The sequence below is a fragment of the Lathamus discolor genome, chromosome 16, assembly GCF_037157495.1.
Source record: "Lathamus discolor isolate bLatDis1 chromosome 16, bLatDis1.hap1, whole genome shotgun sequence".
NCBI lineage: Eukaryota > Metazoa > Chordata > Aves > Psittaciformes > Psittacidae > Lathamus > Lathamus discolor.
The window spans coordinates 4,183,523-4,208,818 of record NC_088899.1 but is presented as its reverse complement, the minus strand read 5'-3'; the positions used below and the strand labels follow the sequence as shown (position 1 = coordinate 4,208,818).

Genomic DNA, 25,296 nt, shown 5'->3' with positions numbered 1-25,296 from the left:
GACCAGCTTTACACTGGAGGCACTCGGATTTAATAACTACTGCCCTGCTGCTAATAGTGTTGGCAAGTGGGCAAGCCACAGTGTGAGGCTGTGCCACAATCTCAGGTGTTTCCTTAGGCCGTGCTGTGGTGGGAGGCTGGCACAAAGACACAGCACTGCATTCCCTGCTGCTCACAACTGGCTGTGGACAATGGCTTCAGAGGAGTAGTTTATGGAATGTTCTTCTTCATACCTCAATCTCTGGTTATTTCCCCTTTGTCTTTCAATGTCCTGCCCTGGCAATGGCTAATAAAAATAAAGTAAGTTTTCATCTGAAGCTGCCTGGAACTAGGCAAAGCAGCAGCTTTCTTGATGTAGGAAGACTTCCACACAAGGCACTCATTAGAATAAGCATTTCCCTTATGCCTTTTATTACTGCTAAAAGCACTCTTAAACTCCACCCAACACAAGTATTAGGCCCAAAAGACTACAAAGTGCAAAAAAAATCCCCAAACAAAAAGGCCTTGCCAATGACCTATAAAGCAAAACTAAGGGGAAGCTGTACTTCCAGACAAATATATATATATACACACACATATAAAATCCTCTGTATTATCATTTCTATGCATTTAACTGGGTCTATTTGGGAAAATATGCTTCAGCTACAGCAGATCAGGAACTGCTTTTTGTTTCATTCACTCTCTTGTTCAGCACTTTAATGACCAAATACACCTTAAGCATAACTTGTAGGCTTTAACTCGCAGTGTTCTTAGGCGGGACATGGGACAGCCCACACGAGGAAGATGATGGGGGAAGAGAAGACAACTCACCCAGTCTGCCACACTCCTCTCGCTTGGTAAAATACTTGAAGCCGTTGGCTGCCCTTCTCTCTGCCTTCTCATGTTTTTTCACATGCCAGGGCAGCTTGGTGGTGATGTTAGTCACGAAGTAGCAGCCAGGACGAAGACAGTGGTAATGCCCTCGCATCCTGAATTCACAGTGCTGGAGAGGAGCAGACAGGCTGTTTTAAGCACATCTAAACCAAATGCACTCCCATCTGCTGCTACTGATGCTATCCCTCTGAGACATGAGAGAGCCCTGAACTCAAACTCTAGGTCCCATCCGTGTTATCATCTTCCACAAGCTGCAATACAGCCATGCACCCTGTCATGTACTTTGTATTGCCATGGCGTTATTCTACGTTGAGATACCCCAACCCTAACTTGTGGCTTTCCCTGGTATTCATCATAGATTTTTACTGTATTCCATTTTGTGTCTCAGATCATTCTAGTTACCTTGTCCAGTTCACCCAAGCAGAGGAAACATCCAAACACCTGCAATTTGTTAGAAACCAAACATTTTCCTAGCCCCTTCCATGGTTCTGTAGTTAGACCAGGAATGAGACACTCCACCTCACTTCCTGTTGAGCAGTCTACTTGCTCTTTCTCATTCTTCTCCCACACACATACTTCAGGGTGGAAGATTGCTTTTGAACTGCTCTTACCTGGTTTGGACAGAGACACTGCAGTGAATAGTAAGCAAACTGGTCTCGCACATTCACCAGATTATTATTGGGGTTGATGTGGTCCAGGCAGTGGGATTCTGCTTTGCCCGAGGTTTTGCACACGTACTTGCAGTTCCCAAAGAGACAGTGGAAGTGGAATTTGTTGGCGTACTTGCAGTCCGTTGCCAGGCAGGGATCACTGGAACACATCCAACACCCCATCATCACCCTCACTCATTTCATACATTGGTTTCTTTGACAAAATTTAATTCAGGGGAGCCCAGCTGAAGCCTCTGCTCCAAACATGGCCTACAGATTGCCCACAACCACCTTCCTCTTTCCTAAAACTGATGCTGGCAGTGCCACTGCAATTCCACCAAGCCAGAGCGCTTTCTGATTCAGATTACTGAAATACAGCAGTGCACGGTGGGTGCTGTAGTCTCCAAGGGCCACACTTGCAATTTAAAGCTCTCAAGATCCACACAGGTGCTGTTTCTCCCTTTCTGCTTACATTTGCCTCAGTGGATTCAGACACTTTCTCTCATCTCAGTTTTGTCTAACTAACTGAAATGAAACTCTTGGGCAAGCACACTGCAAGATGCCAGGGCTTCCCTTGATTAGACACCATCAGGAGTGGCCTATTTAATTAGTTAAATGGTTTTGATACATTACTCCCCCCACAATTCCATGGATTTCTGGCTGCACAGAGGTCAGATCAGAGGTAGGTGAACATTGATCTCTTGGATCCCAAGCACTGTACCAAATGATACCTACTCAGTTATGTGAAACTGAATTAATACACTTCTTTGAAAGCAACTGACTGTCAATACATGACCCTGAGACTAAGACTCCAGCAGCCTGAATCATTAAACAGCAATGCCTAAGCTGAGCCTGGACTCCTGCGTAAACCACAGAACTTCTGTACCTCTTTCTTTCTGTCTATGCAACAGAAATAACACCCAACACTGTGAAACTTCTTTCATGTTTGAAAAGAAGTTCAGCAAGGTACATTTCCTCCTGCCAGACGCCTCCCCTCTGAATTACTCTGTAAATCAACACTACAAAACCCGAGGCACAGGATTTAAAGAGACTCATTACACTTGTACAGAAGTTCAGCCAGGACAGGAAAACTTGGAGATCTGAAATGAGGGACAATTGCTCCCTATTCCCTGAGCTGCTGAGAGACCCATTCCTGACAATCAGAGTCCAAGCACTTGAGCTCCCTCCATTACCTGACCCCACCATCTTCACTGAATAAAATGAATGAAGGTCAGTTACACTGAGTTCCAGCTGGCATTCCCAGGAAGAGCTTACTGGGGACAAACCCAGGAGAAATGCAGCAACCTTCCCTTTCAGCTGTGTGTAAACATCTACTCTTAGTTCTGTGTACTTTGCTGCAGTAACACCTCACCTTTGCATAACTGAGCTCTCCACTGCCCACTGATTTTTGCTCAACTACAGAAACTCACAGCAAGTCCCTGCAGCAAGATCTGGCCTCGGGCTACTCAGGTTTGGATGCTTAAAACATGAAAGATGTTGTGCTTCCTCTGTGGCCTTCAGTGTCAAAAACACTGCGAAGACACCTGTATTTCTGTGCACCTCTTCTGAGGTATAAAAAAAAGGCTTCAGTGATATCTCAGCAAGTTTATGTCTCCTCTAATCTCCCACCTAAAAGTACTCCCAGATATACTCATCAATCCTGCTTTTTCTCCTAGGAAAACTAAGGCATTTTCTAGACTTTGTACAAGTAAATTTTCTGTGAGATAAAGCCCAGAAAGACAGAAGGTGTCTCAGTGGGTCAGTACAGATGTAGCACTACAGCTTTGAGGAGTGGTACAGAGGGGACTGCAAGGCTGGAGAGGACATAAGGAGGAAAGCAGCATCTACAACTTACTTCTCCTGGAACTGGAGAAATCCGGGTTTGACCTGAGGCTTGGCATTCTCCAGGGAAGTAGTTGCCAAGGGTGAAGTTGCCAGGTTAGGCACTGATGCTGGGATCTGAGGCATCTGGGGTATAGTTGAAGCCAGCTGCTTCCAAGCTAGCAGTGTGGGGGCAGAGGGCACGGTGGTTGGACTTGGAGTGGGCACATCGAGGGCTGGAGCGCTTGCCATGGTGACAGAAGTAGCAGATGGTGATGAAGGGGCCAGTGAAGGCTTATTCTCAGCAGTGGTTGAGAAGGGAGACTCGGAGTTACTTTTCACAGTTCCACCCTCAGTTCGGAAGTGAAAACTGCAAAAAGACAGAGTAATGGAAATTTACAACAGGGAGAATTCCCAGGATCCCACCCTTCCTTTGCTAGTCCCCTCACTGTAAGAGTGGAAAGGTATCTTAAACTCATTCTTCACTCAAGAGACATCTGGAGTTCTGAGCTTGTCCAGCCTCTATAACACAGACTGTATCCTCTAACCTATATGTCTGGTTACCGAACTCTGGGCTGGCTGCTGCTTTCCAAAACGATGTGAAATGAGGAAGGGTTTACAATACAAGAACATGGCAAGGTGAGGAGGAGGGTGCTGTTGGGCTGGACAGTTTGACTGCTTCATTTCAAGATCCTTATCCACATGCTTTGAACTTTTAAAACCATATACACTAAGGGCTAGGGAAAACTTGTTAGGAGAGATTCGTCATGACAAGACAATGAACAAATAAAACGCTTTCTACACTGCAGTGATGGGGAGGTGTCTACTCCCCATAAAAGTCTATATCCACAAAAAGTCTATATCCAGTGACAATGATAGGGTTTACAGGCTCCTCCCCCTCCCATATATTTTTTTGGATGGTATATATATGTGCTGTGAGAAATCTGGGTCTCCTTGAACACACGGTCTGTCAAGTAGGCTATGGAAGAACACAAATGTCCAATTCTCAGCCTTGCCAACACTTTTTCGCAAGTTGAACACATTTATTGTGAAACAAATTGAAAGAGAACATGGTGTTCTGCAAAACTTTTAGCTGAGCACATTTACACAGGAAGCACATGGATGCCCAAACTGCTGCCCTTAGGACTGCCCACGTTCCTGCTCTTGAACAGAGGAGTTACTCAGGAAGGTCTCGTCCTGCAGTGTGTGTGATGTAGAGTTTTCCCAAGGTTTCCCAAAACTCTGCTACTTACTTGGCGTGCTTGATGGCTCCATCCAGGGTGCTGAAGAGGGCCCCACATTCCTCCACCACACAATGGAAGTGCACCTTGTGGAGGAAGTCACACTGTGCATCGCAGAAGTCCTTGGTACCAAACCTGCCCAAAGCAGACAAGCATCTTAGGGAAGAGCCCAACAGAGAAGGCATGTTGGAACAGACATATTCTGGTTTTCAGCTCTACTACCACTGTGTTTCTAATGCCACTGTTGCTGTTGCACAAACTGCTAGTGTTGTTACAGTTAGTGCCTGTTACACAGATCTGAACATGCAGAACAAGCACCTAATTTCTCTCCAATTGGACTTGACCAAGAAACTCCCATTTCTAGTGTGAGCAAAATGCAGAACTACTCTGAAACAAAACCTGAAAACCATTAAGTTCTTGAGCATCCATGTACAAAAGCCAAGGCTCTGAGAACGATCACAGGTTAGTAAAGGTAATCCAAGTAAAACAGGTCTTTGCTTTCTTTTCTTTCTCAGTTTACTGGGACTAACAGAAGGGAAGAAACAGCAGAGGTTCAAGGGAATCTAGATCCAGAACCCACCCACCCTCAACGTTAAAACAGGGTACTACATAGATGGAGAGATGAGGTATCATCCATATAGCAATTACAGCCTAGGATGCATAAATAGTGAAAAGCACAATCCCTGAAGTACCTAAGAAACAACCCTGCAAAGCAAACACCAGAGCAAAAGCCATCATCTAAGATATCCCTCTCATCATCATGGAAGAAATGGTCAAGAGGGCAAAACAAACTAAGCATGGTTTCACTGCTCATCCACTCCTGAGATGCTCTGGACTTAATAAGAGTAGCACAAATACACGTGATTTCAGAAAACTCCAGAATCACAGGGAATCATAGAATCATAGAATATGAATCTAGGAATCAAGTGAAAAACACTGGCAGGAAGGATCTGAAACTTAACAGAGGAATCTTGCATAATTAAGATACAACAAACTACAATTGCTCTGATGAGCAGGAAAGCAAGACACAAACAGCAGCCTGTGTGGTCCCAGGAGGGGCCTCCTACCAGTTTGAGAGTAAAGGAAAAGGAGGAAAACTTGTGCTGGAGAAGGAAGGTCAGTGGATATAGAATACATGCACTTAGTTAAGGCTTCCAGGGAGAAGATGAAGGTAAGTAAAGGTATGGTAGGAGATAAGAAACCAAGATACTGCAAGCTAAAGGGGCGCTTTTATCAGGGCCAAGAGATACTGCACTTAGTGGGAAGATCCAATGAAAATGAGAGGTCAAAAATGGCTGCTTTATGAAATTTGCTCTGGACAGGACAACTAAAGACAAAGCAGACAATTAGGGATAAAGTGAAGACCTTCCAGAAGAGCAGATAAAGGGACTGGTCGGAAAATACAGATATGCACAAAGCAGCCAGTCTGGATGATGTATGTCCTGAAGTGCAATGGAAATTAACTCCCAAACTGATTGCTTTTCTGTTTGCTGGTTTTTAAGCCATAGAGAAGAGGGAGGTATGGGAAATTGAAAACAAAAAAAGAATAATAGAAAAATCTAGATACTGATTCTTTCAGGGGAAAAAAAGACAAGTGATCTTTGGCAATTATCGTACCTCTAGCCTTAACTTCTCCTTCCAGTAAAGTAATGGAACAAATATTAAGAGGGAGGAGAAAATCATTAAACATCTAGAGGATAAAGGAACCATGAGCAATAAACAGCATCAGGATTATAAAGAATAAATCTTGCCAGACAAATTTAATTGCTTTTTTTGATAGAATTACAAAATTAGTGGACGAAGGGATGCAATATATTTGGATTTTAGTAAAGCATTTTGATACAGTCTTGCATATGCTTAGAATTAATTCAAATTGGCCTGGATGTGAATGCTACCTCATGGATTGCAAACTGGCTGAAGGACCATAAACAAAGGCTAATGACAAACAGCACTGAGCTCGTAGGAGGTATCCCGCGAACACCACATGGCTGACTTGGGTTAGGTCTGAGCTTATTTAACATCTTCATTAGTAATCTAGGAGAAGGAGTAAACAGCGTGTTAATGAAATTCAGAGAAGATACTAAACTGGGAGGAGTTGGCAACACCAGTGCCAAAAGGAGAAAAATAACACCAAGAGGCCTCACAAGATAAGGGAGAACGTTCAGAATACGAGAGTCCTGTTTGGAAGCACACAGCTAATACATCTGGGAGTGGGGGTGGTTTTATGCATGGGGGACTCAGGAGAGCATTAAAAGCAATCCTGTGTTACAGTGGTTGGTAAACATGATACATATACATTATGCAGTATAGATGCAAACCAGGTAGCACAATTGTAAGTTGCATATATGGGGGCAGAAAGCTTGTTAGGTCTGGTGCGGTGATGCAGGATGGACAGTCTGGGTCTGCACCCGTTCAAGGCACAACGAGAATACCAACAGCAATGACATGATCAGCAGGCTGAAGGGACTAATTTACAAAGTCAGATTAAAGGAAGTAAATAAGCTTGGGTAAATGTGATGCTAAAAGTCTGTGATTATCTGAAGGGGGTGAACCCCACTTGCAGGGAGGAATTATTTGCTGTGGTTCAAGGGGATAGAACCAGGAGAACTGCAACAAGATTACAAAAAGGGAAATTCAGGCAGCATTCCATGAAAAAAAATCATGACAATAAGACTTACTGTGTGGTAGAATAATGCTCCCAGAGACATGAAAATAGCCACACTGCTTGGCATAATTACAACTAGGCTGGACAAAATGCAAATGGACTGCAGGGAAGGATCTCACACTGGCCAGGGGCAGACCGACCAGAAAAGTTTCCAGTCTTCTCCATTAAAGTCTGGGATTTACAAAGTGTCCACAGGCATTTGTAGGCAACAATCTGTGTCAGAGCACAAACCCGTATGTGTCTGCCTGGGTGTATCTGTGTATGCTCAAAGCATGTGTCTGTCTGGGCATGTATGTGCATGTGTCTGTGTGTGGGTGAGTTTTGTATCTGTTCCATTTTCCTTTCAAGCCTCCTTGTCTACAACACAACCAGCAGAAACCATCCCAGTTCCCATACTCTTTATACTCCTGATTTTGTTTCAGTGGCCTACTCCTGTGATCAGAGGAAATGCCACAGCAAGCATAAGGCTTCTGTGATCTGTGTGTAGCAACTCAACATGGTCCAACAGCTGCCGTGGGTCTCCTGGACTTGAAGGCTGGGGACACAAAGAAGAGCCCAAGAAGCAGCCTAGGCCAACAGTGAAGATCTGTGCTCATAGCTGGTTGTCAAGATGCTTTGTAAAATAACTCTATGTGTACAGGTTATTTCTGACAGGACATTAACACCTACTGCATCTGGCTGGGACTGAGGACCGAATGGACTCCAGAAGGTGATAAGCGTATCACAGAATTAGGCCTTTAAATCCAAGAGAACTCTGCACTCAAGTGTAAACCAATGAGCCAGACACTTTGCAAAGGAAGTAATTTTCCCTTTCCTCTATTCCCAGTTGCGTGCTTTCCTTACCGGCGCAGGTACATCTTCCATGGCTCAGAGAGCTTCTCCTGGACAAGCGCCTTCACTGCCTTGCCCAAGTACTGTGTTGGCTCTCCAGCGCCAGCCTGGCTGCCATCTCCTTCTGTCTTAATGTTCAGCAGGTTGCCAAGGCTGGCACTGGTCTTGGACATCTGGAACAAGAAGACAGACACTGCATCAAGCCCAGCCCACAGCCGTGGACACTGCTACTCTGGATACCCGCACGACTGTCCCATGGGAAGCTGTGTCTTCAAAGATTAAGAGAGAAGACAAGAAGTCTGTGCAGACTGCCTCAACTGCATCAGCAAAACTTAATAACACCTCACTCTTATACACATCCTCCACCCAACTATCATGAAGTACTCCAGTGCCCATCTAATATTCATGGCTCTTGTGTGAAGTTATGAAGCATCCTGTCTATTTTATACATGGGTAAACTGAGGTGATGAGAGACATCTGAGTATGGAAGAGGTGTGCAGGCTTCAACATTAATAGCTCTGTATAGCTCCTACAAAATGCTGGTCTCTTAGCACAGAGCTAGTGACAGAACTACTGAGCTCTTGTGTATTTAGTCAGCTTATCCCAGCCACAAGGATGTCTCCTTCTTTGAAGTGACTATCAGGTATGTTTGGGAGTCGGGGGGAGAAATCTCATTCAACTGGGAAAAAAATTCTGGCTCCACTTAAGTTCCTGGAAAATTGAATTACAGCTCTTTGTCCTAATGGACATATGCTTCACAAAGCAGGACTCACAGCCTGCATTGTGTGAAAGGCTTCAAATGGGTTCTACACAGAGAAGGGTTTGAGGTCCAGGTGTATGATGCACAGGATAGAAAAAAGAAGTTATTCAAGGGTGTTTAGAGAAAAACTTTCATTCTGAATAAATGCACGATTTCCCAGACCCTTTCTTGCTTTGTTGTGCTCTCAGTTACCTCCAGGAACAACAGTGAATTTCACAGCATGAATAAAATGCAGGATGGGGCCCAACACTTGCATTATAAACTCCACCCACTTGAGGATCTCAAAGCCCTTTATAAATACCAGTTAATTAAGCCTGACAGCCCCCTAAATAAACAGCAATAGGCTACAGGAACCCTGGCTATCTGAGGCTCTCTTAATGCCCCCTGAAGGTAAAGCCCCTGCTGCTGTGTGGAGACTGCAGCTCTTTATGGCTGGAGTCAGAAATTCAGGTTGTCTGTTTCCATTGGAGCTCCTTGGGCATTCAATTTCTGTAAAGGGCTTTTTTTCCTAGATGAATTGTGAAGGATTCCTCCACAAACAGAAACTGTGTGCAGCAAGAGGAACAAGCAAGTGTGATGTGTTCCTGAGCACGCTGAGCTTGATTCTGCAGTCCTTAGACCTGGAATAGGCTCCTGGAATTAGTGGGCTCTATTCTTTGCTGGTTTATGTCATCGGTTAATCCCATTCCTTTGAAAAAGGAACAAACCTGAAGGATTCTTGTTTTGTACCTGTGTTACACTTCTTTTGCACAACATAAAGAATCCTATGCAGGGCTGCACACAAACGAACCCTTATTTCTAAGCATATACTTAAATCTCCTGTCCTCCTGGAGATTTTCAAGTGAAGTAGCTATTGAATTTCCCTGAGCTGGGGTCTTCAGAATGACTTGGGACCCCAGACAGCAGATTTACTAGCTAGATTTACTCACTAGAGGAGGAGCTGCATATTTGGAATCTCTAAAGGGACAATGTGCAGGAATGAGTAAGAAATTAAGATTAAAAGGGAATATCAAAGCCCCAGTATAACACAGCGCCCCACTGTAACAGAGAGCCAGTGGAGGAGAACAGTGACATGAGGATAAATGCAGATATTAAACAACACAGAGAAAAAAGAGTGATCAAGTAAGAGAGAAAGGAGGAAGAGACTACTAGGCAAAGTCACTCTGGCTTCTCTTGAGGGTTACATGGCCTTGATACACGTAATGCCCAGAGCCAAGGGGATGGCGCTAGTTATGCCTGTAAAACCCATCACACAGTAGAATATTAAAGCATGGCTCAAAGGCTGCCCTCATCTCCACGGCAGTTGTATACAACAGCAAAATTAATCTTGGTACAGTAGAATTTATCATGTGAAAGGGAAATATATATTTGAGATGATGTACAATTTAAGGAAAAAGTAAGGAAAAAGAAACGGTGCATTATCTAAAATAAATATTCCAGAACATGGTGAAGGGGCTCTGTTGGACACCATTACTTACAACAGAGAGACAGGAATTGATGATTTTGGTTCAAAACTTCTAGTTTTTTTCTTCTTGTTCATAAAAGCAAATGATTCTTCTCCCCCCTCCCCCAGTGAAAGAAAATGGTTTTAAGTAAATAAACCAAATGAGGGACTATAAAAAGAGAGAGAGAAGTTGCCAGGTTCTGGAAATAAAAATGGGGGAAAAAAATAATTAAAAAACTACTCTTTCAGATCCTCCTCTGTCTTGAAAGGATGAAGGGAAAAAAAAAGGTGTCAGAGGCTGCAATATATTTCTTCAGCCAGTTCATTAAATTAATTCGTAAGCAGTGGCTCTGAAATTATACCCGATGAAAAATGGTCTCAAAATTTAAATGGTACAAACTCATCTTATTAGAGGCAAAACATTAAAAAACAAACGCATCTCCCCCCCCCCCACCCTCCCCGCTATCGCAGCTTTAATTTCTCGTGGTGGGGGGAATGAAAGGCGTTTGATGGATGGCTCTTACCTTATTCATAAGCGAGGATAAAAGAGATGAATTTGCCGAGACTGTGTGGCCATTTGATTCATTACTGGAACACACAAACCAACAGGGTTTAGTTAAGATGTGCATAGGGACTGTGAGCACTGAGATTAATCCTTCTCCCTTCAAGCTGCCTCACTCCTCACCTGCTACATCTAGAGGAAGAGAATGATGCCCACCCTCCCTTGGGCTGCCCCAACTCCTTTACTTGTGATAGCCAAGATGGAGAGAAAGAGAAGGTCCCCAAGCCTGCAGAATTTAGTTCTTTCAGCTATAGAACAGGCCAGCCCTCTTCCTCCAGTGTCCACACTTTTACCAGCTGACTCAGAACCCACCCCATGTTTTACTCTTTTATCCCATTAGAACTTTCAGAAATAGGCCACTCGTCAGGGACAAAAGCCCCTTTGGCAGCAGAAAAGGCAAGGCAACGATCCTTATGGCCACAGCTAAGCATGCTGAAAGACAACCTTGACATGCACCAGTAATACTTGTAGTTGACTGCAAGTGCTGGGGTCCCAAATTGAGGCTTGTTTAAGTACAGTATGGAAAAGAATGTATACAAAGGTCAAAGTGGAGCAAGCTCACTTATCCCCAGTCTCAGTTCCTCTCCAGTTTTTCCCCCAGATGCTCCTATTCTCAGCAGGGATGCTGGGGACACACTCTGAGCTAGGTGCATTCACCTTTGTGCAACTGCAAAGATTCATCAGCATAACTAGAGATGAGCACATGCCAGACCCAGACCCGAGTCAGTGACACCCGTAGTTTTGTGTGTCCAATTTCTCTGGCAGGTGCCTCTCTTAGACCTGAATCAAAGCTCCTGCTAGAACTGTGCCGAAGTATGGCATTGGAGCAGCCTTTGATCAACTCTTGATGACAAGAGCAGGAATATATCTAAGTGAAGGAAGCTTTGCCAGTGGCTCATTGTTCAGATGGGAGCACAAGAGGTGAGGCTCTTGTCCAAAAGTCAGGAGGTGTTTGTGAGCCCCAAATGAGAGTCTGGAGAACATACACTTGAGGGGAGGAAAGAGAACCTCCCTGCCTCCAATCTGGGTGCATCCAATTCAGCACTGTGAAATTGCCTTTCAACATTTTGTGTCTCCTCGTATTATAGGTATGGAAACTTGTTAGAGCTTGATGCTGGAAGACGCTAAGGATGCCTGTGCACAACCCTCACCCATGATCCTTGACGCTCAGGTCCAAACTGTGCTCCTGCAAGGACTCCTGACTAGTGGCAGATGATGATCCCATGGCCTCTACAGGTTCCTGCTTCACCTGAACTGGATTGAACCGTCCGGGAGCTGCTGGTTGTCCATTCCCTGCTCGAGAAAGACACCAAAATTAAAATGCAAAAATTAAATGACAAAGGTAGGTCTAAAATGAGGTTACAATGGCAAATAAAGAAGTTAAATCACTAGCACCAGTGCATAAAGGGGAAAAGCAAAGAAAAAGTCAGGGGGGAGGGAAGTGCTGGGATTGCTGGTCAGCGTTTATTGCCAGGCTGACATGATGGGTTCTGACGTCCACTCCAGCGTGGAAATTCTTCAAGTGATAATTATTGCAAAATTATGTCAAAGTTGTCCAGGCTATGGGCCCTTTAAAGGAGAAGGGCGGAAGGAGCGTGGGGGAGACCTGATTCTCTGCACAAACTGTCATAACTAATTTGCGGGGCTGCCTCTTAAGCGTTTATTAAAGACTCTGTTAATGCTGAGGCAATGTGGCAGCTCTCGACTGCTACTCAAGCCCCCTTTCCCGTCCCCAATCCCAGCGTTGCCGTAGCGACAGCGGTGGCCACTGCGCCTGCCCAGCAGGAGCATCTGCCCGTCGGGGCTATCGGAGGTGACAGCCAAAGGGCCTGGCTCAAGCCACCGCCAGCACAGTGTCCTCACAACAAGGGAGGGAATTCTTCTTTTTGGGGAGGAGGTTTAGTGCTGAGCCCATGGAAGAAGAATTCAAATTAAAGGAAGAGAAAGAAAGAGGAAAGGGGGGAGAACAAATTAAAGGGAAAAAAATTAGGAAGAACAGTGAAGAAAAAAGGAGGGAAAAAAAGTTGCTGACAGGAACATGTCTGCAGAGCTTTTTTCCACAATCCCCAAGTGACTAAAATATTAATTTCCCCTCCGGCAGTACAGCTGACGGCGAGCTGCTGCTCAGACAGCAAGTGGCATTTTATTAAAAAATAAAGGAAAATAGTTCCCTCAATGACCTTTCTCTGCTTTAGGAAACCATTTTTCAAATAATAATTTTAAAAGTATGTGAAAGTTCCCCTCCCTCTTTAATCAGATCACTTCGTCCTACTCCCTCGTTTGCTCTCGGGTTGAAGGGGACATTGTCAGCACTCACATCCCCGTGGGCCAGCAGGGAAGGAGGTTCTGGGGCAGCCCAGTGCTGTGGGGTGCTGCCAGGCAGAGCCTCCCCCACACTGCCCACCATGAGCTGTCCATGTTCAGCAGGAGCTTGTGGAGGTACCAGTGCTCTGAGGGAGCCCCACATCCCTGCTGGCACAGCTGGCCACAGGCAAAGACCTGCCCCAGGCCCAGGTGGCAGCAGGCAGAGCTCTGGGTTGCCCCAGGGGACTTCTCATTCCCATCTTTTATCCCTCTCACAGTGTCACTGCCTGTTGAGCTCAGCAGAAGCACAGCTTGCAAGAACACAACAGGAAAAAGCTCCAGTTGGTGGAATGTACCAACACCATCTCCAAACCCAGAGCTGCAGCACAGAACCAAACCCCCAGGTTAGAAATTGGCAATGAGCTACAGGATCAACACCATCAGGCCCAGCTAAAACTCTACACAGTCTGCAGAAGAGGGCTGCAGAATTTGGCCAAGCTTATTCTTAATTTCCATTTTTAATACAGTGCCTCTCTATGTTCAGCCTATAGCAAAGCAGGCAATACACATGGCAGCACTCTTCAGATCTGGTAAGAACCTACTCTATTGTGGGCAAAGCTGCATTTCCTGCTTCTCTTCTACCCACGTGGGTATAGCCAGATTCCACAGGAAATCATGCCAAGACTGCTCTCTTCAAGGGCTAACTGGACATGACCAAAATTTACTCTCACATTTATGCTCCTCCACTATCTCCTCTCCACCTCCTCTCCCACAGACAACACAGTCATCAGGCATTGCTCTTTCTCCCACAGCTAGCACAACTGAGGAGGGTGACTCACCTGCTTCAAGTGCCACAGAGGGCTTGAGTGCAGCCGCTGCCAGCCTGGCCATCATAGGAGATATTAATCCCTTGCTAGCAGAGATCCTTTCCATTATAGATGCTGCTGGAGCTGGAGAAGAAGTAGCTGCTGGCTCACCAGATCCTGATATGGCCTGGGATGAGGAATCTGTAGAAGCAGATGATGTTGGATTGGTGCCAGAAGAACCAGCAGTCATCAGATTAGCTGAGCTGGCAGGAAGTGGTGTAGAGACCCGACTGGGGATGATGGGGAAGAAGGATCCAGCTGTTCCAGGAAGTGCTGAGTTGGAGAGTGCCAGGGCCAAGGGTATATTGCTGGGAAGAGCCTGAGAGAGCAGGCCAGAGATCTTGGTGGCTGGTGTCATGCTGTTGGCAGACTTGCTGGCCTGTGAGGAAGCGAGCTCAGCAGCAGAGGAAGGTGCAGCTGGGACTATGAGAGAAACGGAAGACTGTTGACTGGTGGGGGAGGCACTCAGGCTGGAGTTCTTCGAGCTCATAGCAGAGAAGTCAATAAGGTCATCATTACTGGACTCCTCTTGCTCATTATCCTTGGACCCCAGGAGGGAGGCAGGCAGGCCCAGCACTCCCGAGCTCCGGATGTGCCGGCGCTCATGTTTGCGTTTATGGGAGGTCATCTGGCTGGTGGAGGTGAAGGTGAAGCCACAGCCTGCCCTTATGCAGTGGAAGTGGTTGGTGGCCTTGCTGTAGACGCAGCCCTCATACTTGCATTCCTCATATTTGTAGAACTTCTTGAAGCCATCCTTGGCATAGGCATCATCTTTGATGTGGTAGCTCTTGTGCTTCTCAATGTCACACTTGTTCTTGAAGGTGAATGTACACCCAGGTCGCCTGCAAGGGCATTGAGGAGGAGAGGATGGTTGGCTGTGAGGGCTAGGAGCACAATGCTAGGACCACAACTGCTGTCACCTGCCTCCCTCTGGGATAAGGACCGGGATCAGCATAGGATAATGGCCCTGACAGCAAAAGGGCTGAGGAGCATTACATGGGTTAACCTGTGACATCCAGGCAAGCAAGAATGCTGCCATGTGAGACCTGGGAAGCTCCCTCCACTCTGAGGAACAGCCACAGTAACCGTGGGATGTAGGCATCCACCCCTAAAAGTTCCAACCAAAATACCAGCTACAGGGGACAAATTGTGCTTTCCTACTCTCCCTGCAAATGTGAGGAATCAATAGAAGAGCATTTGTGTACAGAAGAGTCTGGCCCTGAAAGGCATGAGCTGGCTGACTGCTGGCTGGAGAGAACTCTAGCATGGAAGTGCCGTTAGCAGTGTATTAATGGCCTACTTCAGTTGAACTCTGCAAAGCACTGTGACAGTTCCCAAATGATTCTGTGATTTTCTAGTGGGTACCCTTTTCCTCAGATCACCTCAGATCACAGTCCTGCCTTCCAAGTGCTCTGTGACAAGATCCTGGAAATCACATCTGCCCTGGAACATGAGTTCTCTCAAGAGCAGTGCTGAGAAGGTCACGGCAGGGAAAATCAAGTCCCTGTGTCTGCTCCTGAATTTATGACCAGGCAGGAGGAGGCAAACCGACCACACAACTCTGAGGCAGAGTTCCTGCCCTTCCTGCTGTCTCACCTGCAGTGAAAGTGAGTGGTTTTCTGCCCGTAGAACTGGCATTCCACAGTGCCGCAGTCCTCTGTGGCACGGAACCGCTGGAACCCATCGTTGATGAGCTGTGTGTTCTTCTTGTGAAAGTTCTCATGGGTCATCACATCTGAGGTGCTTGTGTAGACCTTGTTACAACCCACCTACCCCAGGCCAAAACAGGGAGTCATCAGCACAGCATTGTAACAGCCCATCATTATTACCAGCAATAATAAACACATAAGCACCACACATACATTTAATAGTTCCATTTGTGCGCTTGTCCTAGGAGTATTAAGTCATCTCTTAAATCCCCAATCTAAAGACTGATAGAGCAGTTGTGAAATAAATAAATAAATAAAACAACTCCCCGGGCATGAAACAGTAAGAAAAAAAGAGGAGGATGCAAAGGGATAAAAGACCAGCTACAGATAATCAGGCCTGCTTAGGGAGGCAGTAAACAGGGCTCCTGCTCTTAAGGAGAAAGGAACACCGACATATGCTATTACTTTTTGTTATCATGGAGCAACACGGAATAAAATAAGGAGTTTCCCCTATCTGGGGAATAAAAAGTTGACTGGGAATGAGTTATTTACCTCTAGTCCTTCTGGGAGGTAAGGCAGGGCACTGCAACATGAGGCAAATCTTTCTGAGCTTGTCATATACGGGTTTCATTCTAGCCACGCATAAACCCTCTGTTCAGCTGACCGTAGCAAACCAGAGCCTTTGCCTTTTCTCCCCCGTCACTGTCCAACAGTACCCCTCCAATAATTTGAAGCTCGTGCAGCAAATGGGAATGGTGTGACAAGGAGGGAATGCTGAAAACCTGCCTTCCTCTGGGCAAAGCGGGCAACTTTGCCATATTGAGTAAAAACACCCTGGAATCTGAAAACGTCCTCAGCCCTGCTGAGGGAGGATTTTTTTTCCCTCTTCTCAAGCACAACGTGTGCCAATGCCTGCACCATCTCAGAAGTGAAGAGAACGAAAACAGCACCTCTTAGTTCAGCCCAGGTTGATTCAAACAGGCAATAACAAACCCCGTGACAAATACCCAGGAAAAGAAAAAAACAACAAGGATCTCCAGCTATTTCCAATATAAAAGAGCCTCTCTCTCTCTGCACTGACACCTTGAAAAAAGACAGACCCTGCATGGCATTAAAAAAAAGAATTAAACAAAAACCTCCTTAGGAATAATTTGCAATGCAGCTCTTGGTGCTAAAGCCTAAAAAAAATGTCAGTTCATATAAACAACTAACTGAATTTTATCCACACCAATTATGGACATAAAGAAAAAAAAAGAACCCCATGAGATGGATGGCACAAATTCTGCCATTTAAGCAGTATTTTCTTTAATTGGGAGTTTATATTCAGACACCTTTCCTGTAAGACACTGCTTACATGGGCATTATTTTACTGGAAGGCAGTGGGCACAGGATGGAATTAGCCATATATAGTTGTGGAAATGAGGGTCTCTATTTGAACTCAGAGTGACTTAAACCTGTGAAACATTCCTGGTACTCTAAAAAATATAATTCAACAAATCCCATCCTGCTCAGTTGAAGAAACTAAACAATCAATAATATGGAAGCACAGCAGAAAATGTCCTCAAGAGAAAGGCACATGAAGTTCCCAATTTATCAAATGTTGTAAGCACATGCTTAAACCAACCCCTATTCAGGACAGTACTTGAGTGCATGCCTAACATTTAAGTATGTGCTTAAGCCCCATTGACTTCAGAAAGCTTACCTGACTTCAAGTTAAACATATGCTGAAGTCTATCCCAGCAAACTATTTAAGCATGTGATTAAGGCCTTCTGACTTTAACTGGGGTCTTGAACTGTTGGGATAGGGCAGGAAGCAAGACCTGAGTTTTTCAGGACAGAAAAGCTTTCACCAGGGGTTGCCTGATTACTGTTTGTAACCACAGTACATTCTCATGGCAGTCGTTTAGGCCCCAGTTCTAATGAAACAAGTACATATCAAACCACTAATGTGAAGAACAATCAGGGAAAGATCCAAACAATATGGTGTGGCTGTGTCTAAAAACAGTTAAAGGCATCACAGTTACATTTATGCAGCGACTCCAGCTCTGCTGTTGAAGCCTGGCTGGCTCTTGAAACAGCGTCTCAGCCTACACCACAGACAAGTACCACTGATGAAGGAGATAAGAGAACCAGGGGTGTTAAGTCTAGATATGTGGCATTAAAGTTTAATTACTTTAGAGATTGATTATGGAGGAATTTAACCCAATGTTAAAGGGCAGATGTGTCACAGAAAAGTCTGATTTCAAGGGAGATCAGATTTCTGTAGAGACAGTGTGCATTGCAGAGAGGTCCCTGAATCTCAGAGAACAGGACTTGTTTGAACAAGTGAAGTCCAAGACTGTGAGAAAACCTTGAGACCCGTTTTGCTTCACTGCATGCACAAGGCTTCTAAAAACAGAGCATGGTGCCTCCCTTCACCCTTCCGAAAGCTGGGCAGAGAAAGTGCAATGAGGATAGGGCACAGACTCTTCAAAGAGATGCCTGATTGAGAAGTGAACAAGAGAGGCTATGCATGGCACCCATCACCTCAGGACACCCCCTTGCTGTCTAATATGAGGCATCGGGCTGCCAGAACTCAAGAATCCTTTCAGTCCACCCCAAAAAGGACACAGCTCAAACCATGGCTCTTCATTTGCCTCGTGTGCTACCATCTAGTCCCCACTCAACAGTTACCTGCATGCAATGGTAGTGTGTGCTTTTCCCATTCAGGTGGCAGCCATGATAGTACACGCTACAGTCATCCAAGGGGCTGAAGCGCATGAAGCCGTGCTGGAGGGAATTATCTCGTTTCTTGTGCATGTTGTAATGCCGAATCACATCCTGTTTACTAGTGAATCTCTGGAGAGATACAGAGACAGACAGTGAGGCACACGTGATGGCAGTGGGTGAGTAATCCTAGGGGCAGAGTGATTTTTGTTGTTGTTAATAAACTTAACGTATAAGGAGTTTAAAGCTCAGCAGTAATCACCCCAAGAGAGTCAGATTAAAGAGGAATTGTGTGTATGTATCTTCTTGGTGAAGTATGCACATGTGAAAAGCTGTAAACATGACATTGGGGTGATGTCCTGAATATGCTCCCTGCAGCTTTAAGACTGCAATTCTTCTAACACAATTTTAGCTGCTACTATCTCAAGAACTGCTATAGTTAGAAAGCAAACCAGTGAACTAAGCAGCCTACAGGAGAGTAATCCAAGCTTCCAAATCACTCACTGTAGTGGTTAGCAAGACACTGGCTGCCACATTCATGTCAGACTAGAAACTGGGAAAACCACGCTGCTTCTTTTACAGTATCTTCCCACTCTTTAAGTCTCCTGCCTCCCTTACAAGGTAGGATGGCTTTATTAGGAACACAGGGACATAGAAGCTTCTTCCAGTCAAAGAAAAAGATGGCAGCAGAGATCAGAGTTAAATCCGTATGACCAGAATATCCTTTTCATCCTCTACCTGCTTGAAGTAATGAAGGGGCACCCCACTGCCAGAGCAGGCTAAGTGCCTTTAAAATGAAGCTTTTCATTTCTATTTCCCACAGACATCAATATTTAACAGTGAAGGTGGGAAAGTAAATCTGGGTTTTTTTTAAAGAAATCAATATCCATTTATTTTGAGGAGTAATTGAAAAGGCCTGTATTCTAATGTTTAACAACTTTTCTAGTCTCCCTCATAGGAAACAAATGATTATCGCTTCCACTCTTTCCTCCTATAATATCAATCCTGATCAATCTTGTTGGTATTGGCACGGGAATATATGGATATAGATTTCAACAGGAATCCCTTGGAGGCTGGAGGTCTGATTTCCCAGGGCGTACATCCAGGATTGCTATTGCCAATCACCCTTAATTTGTGCCCACTTATTACAGAGCGTTACTTATTCTAAAATATATCTCAGCCATAAAATAATTTGCATTTTAAAAAGCAGCCTAAATCCTTATTCCCTGCGAGACCAGACAGCTCCTTCGCAAGCAGCTTCCAGACTCCTTAGGAAATAATCATGAGGCCAATCATAATAATAGGTTTTTCTGTCTTTCCATCCTTTGTGTTTCTTTCTGGTGCAGAGATATCCATTGGGACAAACTCATCTCAATTACCAAATGCTGGGCTAGGAGGACCACTACATGCATCCCAGGGACAAACTTCTCCTTTAATCAATAGAAACCCACAGTCAAGCTCAGCAGATCCAGATCAACTTCCTATGCTGTGGTCAGACTCATTCCTTTGAGACCCAAAGGTCTCCTGGGATAGGGCTGAAGTTGTGTCTGATGCACAGCAGAGGCAAGCTCTGGGATTCCCACTTAGACACACGCAGCCTGACCACAGAAATGGCAGTGTCAAACTCCCAGACCTGGGAAGAGGGTAAACAAACACAGCACGTGACGGGGCTGGCCTGACGTGGCTACGCTGGCAGTTCTCCCAGTCATTACAGCATCCACACACTCCTGCCCCCACGCTTTCCCCACAAATCCCAGGCTGCTGCTGGTCTTATTGGGTGTTTTGCTGCAGATACTGCTGCTACAATGTCACTCGGGCAGCAGGAGGGAAAGAGACAGACTTAACAGATCAGCATTCCCTAGTTTCAGGCGCAATTTGTAACACAGCAGAATTTCACCGATACAAATCTGGAGTAGTTCCCTCTGATTTGAGCTGATCTATATTCTGCCCTTCTTTATAGTGGTTTGAGTTTGGTTAAATGGTGTTAGATTGGGTTAAATGGGAACAAAATAGGGTTCTAGTCAATTAAAAATGTATCTTGCCCTTGAAAAGTGAAGAGGCACATGTGTGTATGGGGGAGAAAAGCACAGGAGGTCACACATCTCCCTCAGGCTGCACCCTTTTACATTCAGGTAGTTGATAACTTTTTACCATTCTTTTACCTGGTAGTTGCACTCAGGGTCAAGGCAATGGTAATGTTCTCTATACTGGTATGCACAGTGTATGTGTCCACAGTGCTGACTGCCAGAGAACCTGCAAACATGAGAGGAGGACAGAAGAAAAAAAGGGAAAGAGAATAAAATAGTGTAACTGTGTCCTGAGAGTAGTGCATGTAAACAAGGTACAAATAAATTAAGTCCCATTCCTGATGTCATTCCACATGTTTACAGCATTAAAACCCATCTCCTTTATCCCCTCCAAGGAGATAGTAACCCTTCAGCCTTCCTCTTCTTAGCTGTCACTATTTAGAGGTGCATCTTGAACAGGATTATTCAGGTCTTGTACTTCCCTAATCTGTCTTTCCCTTTTAAATTCATCTCCATTATCTAAGTTGCTTACCTGGAGCAGAGTAAGAAAGGAGAGTTCCTTGAATTCAATATCATACAATTCTAAAATTCTCCTGTGTGAGTTTAGATGCCTCAGAAAAGCTCAGGCATTCAATTGTATGAGTTATGTCTCAAGATTATTTTTTCTTTTTTCTAGTCACAGCATGGTGTCACACTACAGAGAAGATTGCAAACCAGTGGATTAGATTAAACCATGCAGATAGAAGATGATCATGGCAAGATTGCACAGGAACTTTCAATAAGATGGGCAGATCAATGGAAAGATAGGTGAGATGGATCAACAGGAGCAGAAGGAAGCGTTACAGCCAGAGCATCTCCGCCCTGTGAGTGCATCTTCTCCCATGCACAACACCCCTGCTAATCTTTATTCTCCATGTGGACACAGAATTGCTCACAACAAAAAATAGTGCAGTGCAAAAAATGGGGTTTTCAGTCTGCCTTTGAGTGCCATTAAAAGTAGGACACAAAAAGCAACAGCCAACAACATACACCCAATCCATTTGTGCAGGTCACCACCAAGCGTTCTATCCGGCGGATTTGGAAACTCCTGACATACAGGGTGGAAAAATCCCCCGAAAGGCAGAAATGCCATTTAATACCTACATACGGACAGCACATAGAATGTAGTGACTGACAGACACACAAGTAACTGGCAAAAGGGGATGATCCAGTAACAGGCTAATCAGTGCAATGAACTCTCTGATGTATATTCCAGAGGACCCTGGAAGAACTGAAGAGCTTGAAAGGGGAAAGCAGTGGAGAGAAGCAGACTCAGAGGGGAAACATTCAAAGATAAAGTACCATCTGCTCAAAGGTTCCTCAAAGGTTCCTCCCGTCACTTAGTGCTAAACGCAGCAGGAGTGCGTATGATAAAGGGCATGGGGAAGAAACAAGGAAGGGCAACGGGTAAAAAGGAAAAAATGAGAGGAGTGAGGATGTCCTGAGGCCATCGAGGAACGGGGCAGGAGCAGGGAATATTACAGATCATCGTAAGGTGAGGTAACGCCAAGCTACAGGACAGAGAAAGTCGAGATGGAAAGCAGGACTAAATAAGGTATTTTTGAAGCACAGTAAAGAAGAGGAGGTCAACTGTGGAGACAGCAGGGCCTCTAGGAGATGGAAAGGGGACTTAATTGACAGAAAAGATAGACATTGCTAAAAAATTAAATGACTTCTTTGCCTCAGCATTCACAAAGGGAGACAGGGACAGATGCCAGGAGCAGACATGCCTTTCCCTGGGGAAGGAGAAGAAATACTGCAGGAAATCAGGATCACGTCAGAACAGGTGATTGAGAAACTAGAACAAACCTCAGCAGCGGAGAAGAAACAAACCACAAGGCAAACAGCAAGGCTGGCTGCACAAACAAAGGTGTGGAGCAGAAAGCAGTGGAAGCGATTCCTGCTCAGTGCCTGGGCTGCTGTGAGGTTGGTACAGGACACAGGCAGCAGCCTTAGTCACTGTGCCATTAACCAGGTACATACAGCTCGGCAGCAGATCCAACCAACTGGTCCTGCTGGTCCAGGGCTTTATGTCAGCAGCACCACCAGCAGCTTTAAAGGAAAGAAATTGCTCTGTCGAAAGCTTCCTCGCTATTCCAATGATGAGAGGGAGAAGAGAGAGCAAAGGGCTGTGAAGGCCTGGAGAAATGTGGACCGCAGGCCAGGCAGAAAGAAGAGGAAGATAAACACCTTGCTGACATATAAACACCTCTGAAGCAAAGCAGTCAAAGTACCATTGAAAGTGAGGACACAGAATTACCAGAGATGCCAACTGCAGTGCAAGAAGGGCCAGATGATGAAGAAATCCGACGGTATGGGATAAGTTACTTTAAGCATCCTAGCAGGAGTAACTCACAGGTTCAGCTTTAAAAGCAAACAACTAAACAAGCACTCCAGCACTTCAAACTCTTACCCTCCCTTCCACGTGCCACAGAAAGGTGTGTGTGCTGTATACAGCGCAGGAAGGGAGAGGCAAGTGTGCTACCAAACCGTGTGCTTGGGGAAGGAGGGAAGTGGCAAACACAGCACAAAGGGGATATTCTGCTCTTTCAGGCTGTGAGGTTAGGCTCCTAAAGGGTTATATTTATCCTGTGTTTCTTCTGACACTTGAAACAGTTCAAAGCTATTAATTTTTAAAGCACAGCATCTGTTTAGCTTTTTTCCTAACAGGAAAGCTTACACACCACACACTTACTTCCACGCATACACACACGCACATTTACATGCACGTACTCAAAGGTACAAAGGTACATTAACACCCCTCTTCATTTACATCAACGTACCCACAATTTCCATGCACACTAACAGACACATACACCTGAAACAAGCTCACAGACCATTTAATCACACTGCTATGCAAATCCAAACCCCTGAATTGTCCATACAGGCACATAAATTCATTTTCACCAGAACCACCCCCTCCCCCTTTCTTTACTTTAATCAGTTCACTTCTATATATCTGTTTATTTAATTTGGGGGTGGGGGGGGCAGAAAGAACTAGTCTTGGAGTTGATAAATAAATAACAATAAAAATAATAAATAAAGCAGTCAGCATGCTTCGAGTGTTTACAGACTCATTACCCTGTAACGATGATGTGAAAGAAGGAAGAAAAAAAACCCCACCCCAATGACAAGGGGGGAGGAAACCCACACAGAAATAAATATTTAAGCAAGTGCTGCCAGAAGCACCATCTGCTGAGGCACTAGTAATAATAATAATAATAATAATTTTTTCTGTGGTCTCTTTTTTTTTTTTAATTATAAATATACGGGGGGGGGGGGGGGGGGGAGGGAAACAACCAACCCAAACTAGCTAAGTAAGAGGTTTTATTTTGTTGTGTGAGAGAATGGATTATCCCTGGGCAGCTTTTGGCAGTGGCTTTGGCAAACTCATTAAGCTAATTATGCAGTACAGACACAAAGTGTCGTGCCTTTCTCCCCCCACCCCTTGATTTTAAAGCTTTAAACTGTTTTTAAAATGGTGTGTAAATTGAAGGGAAGTGGCTGTGCTGCCAACAGGCGGCTTGTGGAGCTTTTTAAGCAGGATGTGGTGGCCCTTAGCTATCTCACAAGCTTCCCTCAGTTACCTGCCTGACCCAGGGGAAGGGGCTTGCAACGTGCTATGGAAAGTGGATGTGGGTGAAGTGTTTATGTAGGTCTCTGGTGAAGTTCAGTGGTAAATTCTCCATCCCTGGCAGCATTCAAGGCCAGGCTGGAAAGAGCCTTGGGTGACATGGTCTAGGATGAGGCTCTCTGCCCATGGCAGGGGGGTTGGAACTAGATGATCTTAAGGTCCTTTCTGACCTTAGCAACTCTATAATCCTCTGCTTGAGGGTGGAACCTGGGGACAAAAAGGGTGTCAAAAAAGGGTGTCAAAACCCAAACACCTCCTCTCTCACTGCAATTCCTCTGAAATCTCAGCAATAATAGGGTGCTGCTCCTTCTGCCCCCTGCAAAGATGGGCTTAAACCCCCCTCTGCTCTCCCAGGAGATGATCAGTTGCCCCATACACTAGAGGCACTGCTGCTTGAGGAACTGTGTGTGGTGGTGCAACTCTCCCTCTCTTCCCATGTGGTCTTTTGTCCCCTCCTCCTACATCAGGGATTTGGGCAAAAGGGAAGAAAGGAAGTCACCTCTCATTCACTCTCCAGTTAGGGAGAGCACTGTTCCCACCCTTTTCCCCTGCCCATGTGCCAAGATCTTCCCTTGCACCTTCCTAGCTGCAGACTCCCTCCACAGGCAGACTCTCTGGATCTGGCAAGGTGGGAAAGCACAGTATGTATTTCCCTCCCCTCTTGTTAATAAGTGCCCACAGTGGGAACAAACCCTTCAGTTTTATCTCTGGTGAGAAGTGCTTGCTTGCTTCCCTGACTGGTGTCTTTCTGTATATCAGGGGCTTCTACAGTGAGCTTTCTCACAATACAGACAGGGGATTCAACAGGCCGAGGGCAAAGGCTGATAGACCCTTTACACCATGAGCTATATAGTACAGGAAGGTGTTACGCAATATTCTCCTCTGTCCCTTTGGCTCTCATGATGTTACTCACTCTGTCTCACCACAACAGCCCTGGGCTCCCTCTCAGCATTGCTCATTCCTGACCGAAGCCTGCCCACACCTGTGATAAGATGTCCTAGTCTGCACCTTATTCAGTGAGGGTTTCTCATACAGATGAGCTGAAAAGTTTTCTAGGATAAACATCCCACACTCATGCTAAGACCAGCCCAACCCTGAGTTACTTGTGAATTCCTCCAGCCTAGACTCTCAAAGGTGAGATGTTCTTTGCTTTCCTCTTGCAGGCACCAGACATGGTAGGCAGAAAAAAGCTGGAGACAGTGCAGCAATGGACAGAAAGAACAAC

The 25,296-nt window shown here is 45.2% G+C and overlaps 1 protein-coding gene across 2 annotated transcripts in view; it reads right to left on the bottom strand.

Annotated features, from left to right (window-relative positions):
• The window catches only part of CASZ1 (castor zinc finger 1), an 87,919-nt gene that overhangs the window by 10,189 nt on the left and 52,434 nt on the right, over positions 1-25,296 (bottom strand). For both annotated transcript variants that reach the window (XM_065696433.1, XM_065696432.1), the window contains exons 5-15: positions 20,534-20,624; positions 18,339-18,503; positions 15,613-15,785; positions 13,990-14,858; positions 11,998-12,139; positions 10,809-10,872; positions 8,093-8,253; positions 4,597-4,719; positions 3,378-3,713; positions 1,484-1,682; positions 810-981 (exon numbers count right to left, since the gene is read on the bottom strand). In XM_065696433.1, the coding sequence (XP_065552505.1) occupies positions 810-981; positions 1,484-1,682; positions 3,378-3,713; positions 4,597-4,719; positions 8,093-8,253; positions 10,809-10,872; positions 11,998-12,139; positions 13,990-14,858; positions 15,613-15,785; positions 18,339-18,503; positions 20,534-20,624 (2,495 nt within the window). The remainder of the gene's footprint in view (positions 1-809; positions 982-1,483; positions 1,683-3,377; positions 3,714-4,596; positions 4,720-8,092; positions 8,254-10,808; positions 10,873-11,997; positions 12,140-13,989; positions 14,859-15,612; positions 15,786-18,338; positions 18,504-20,533; positions 20,625-25,296) is intronic.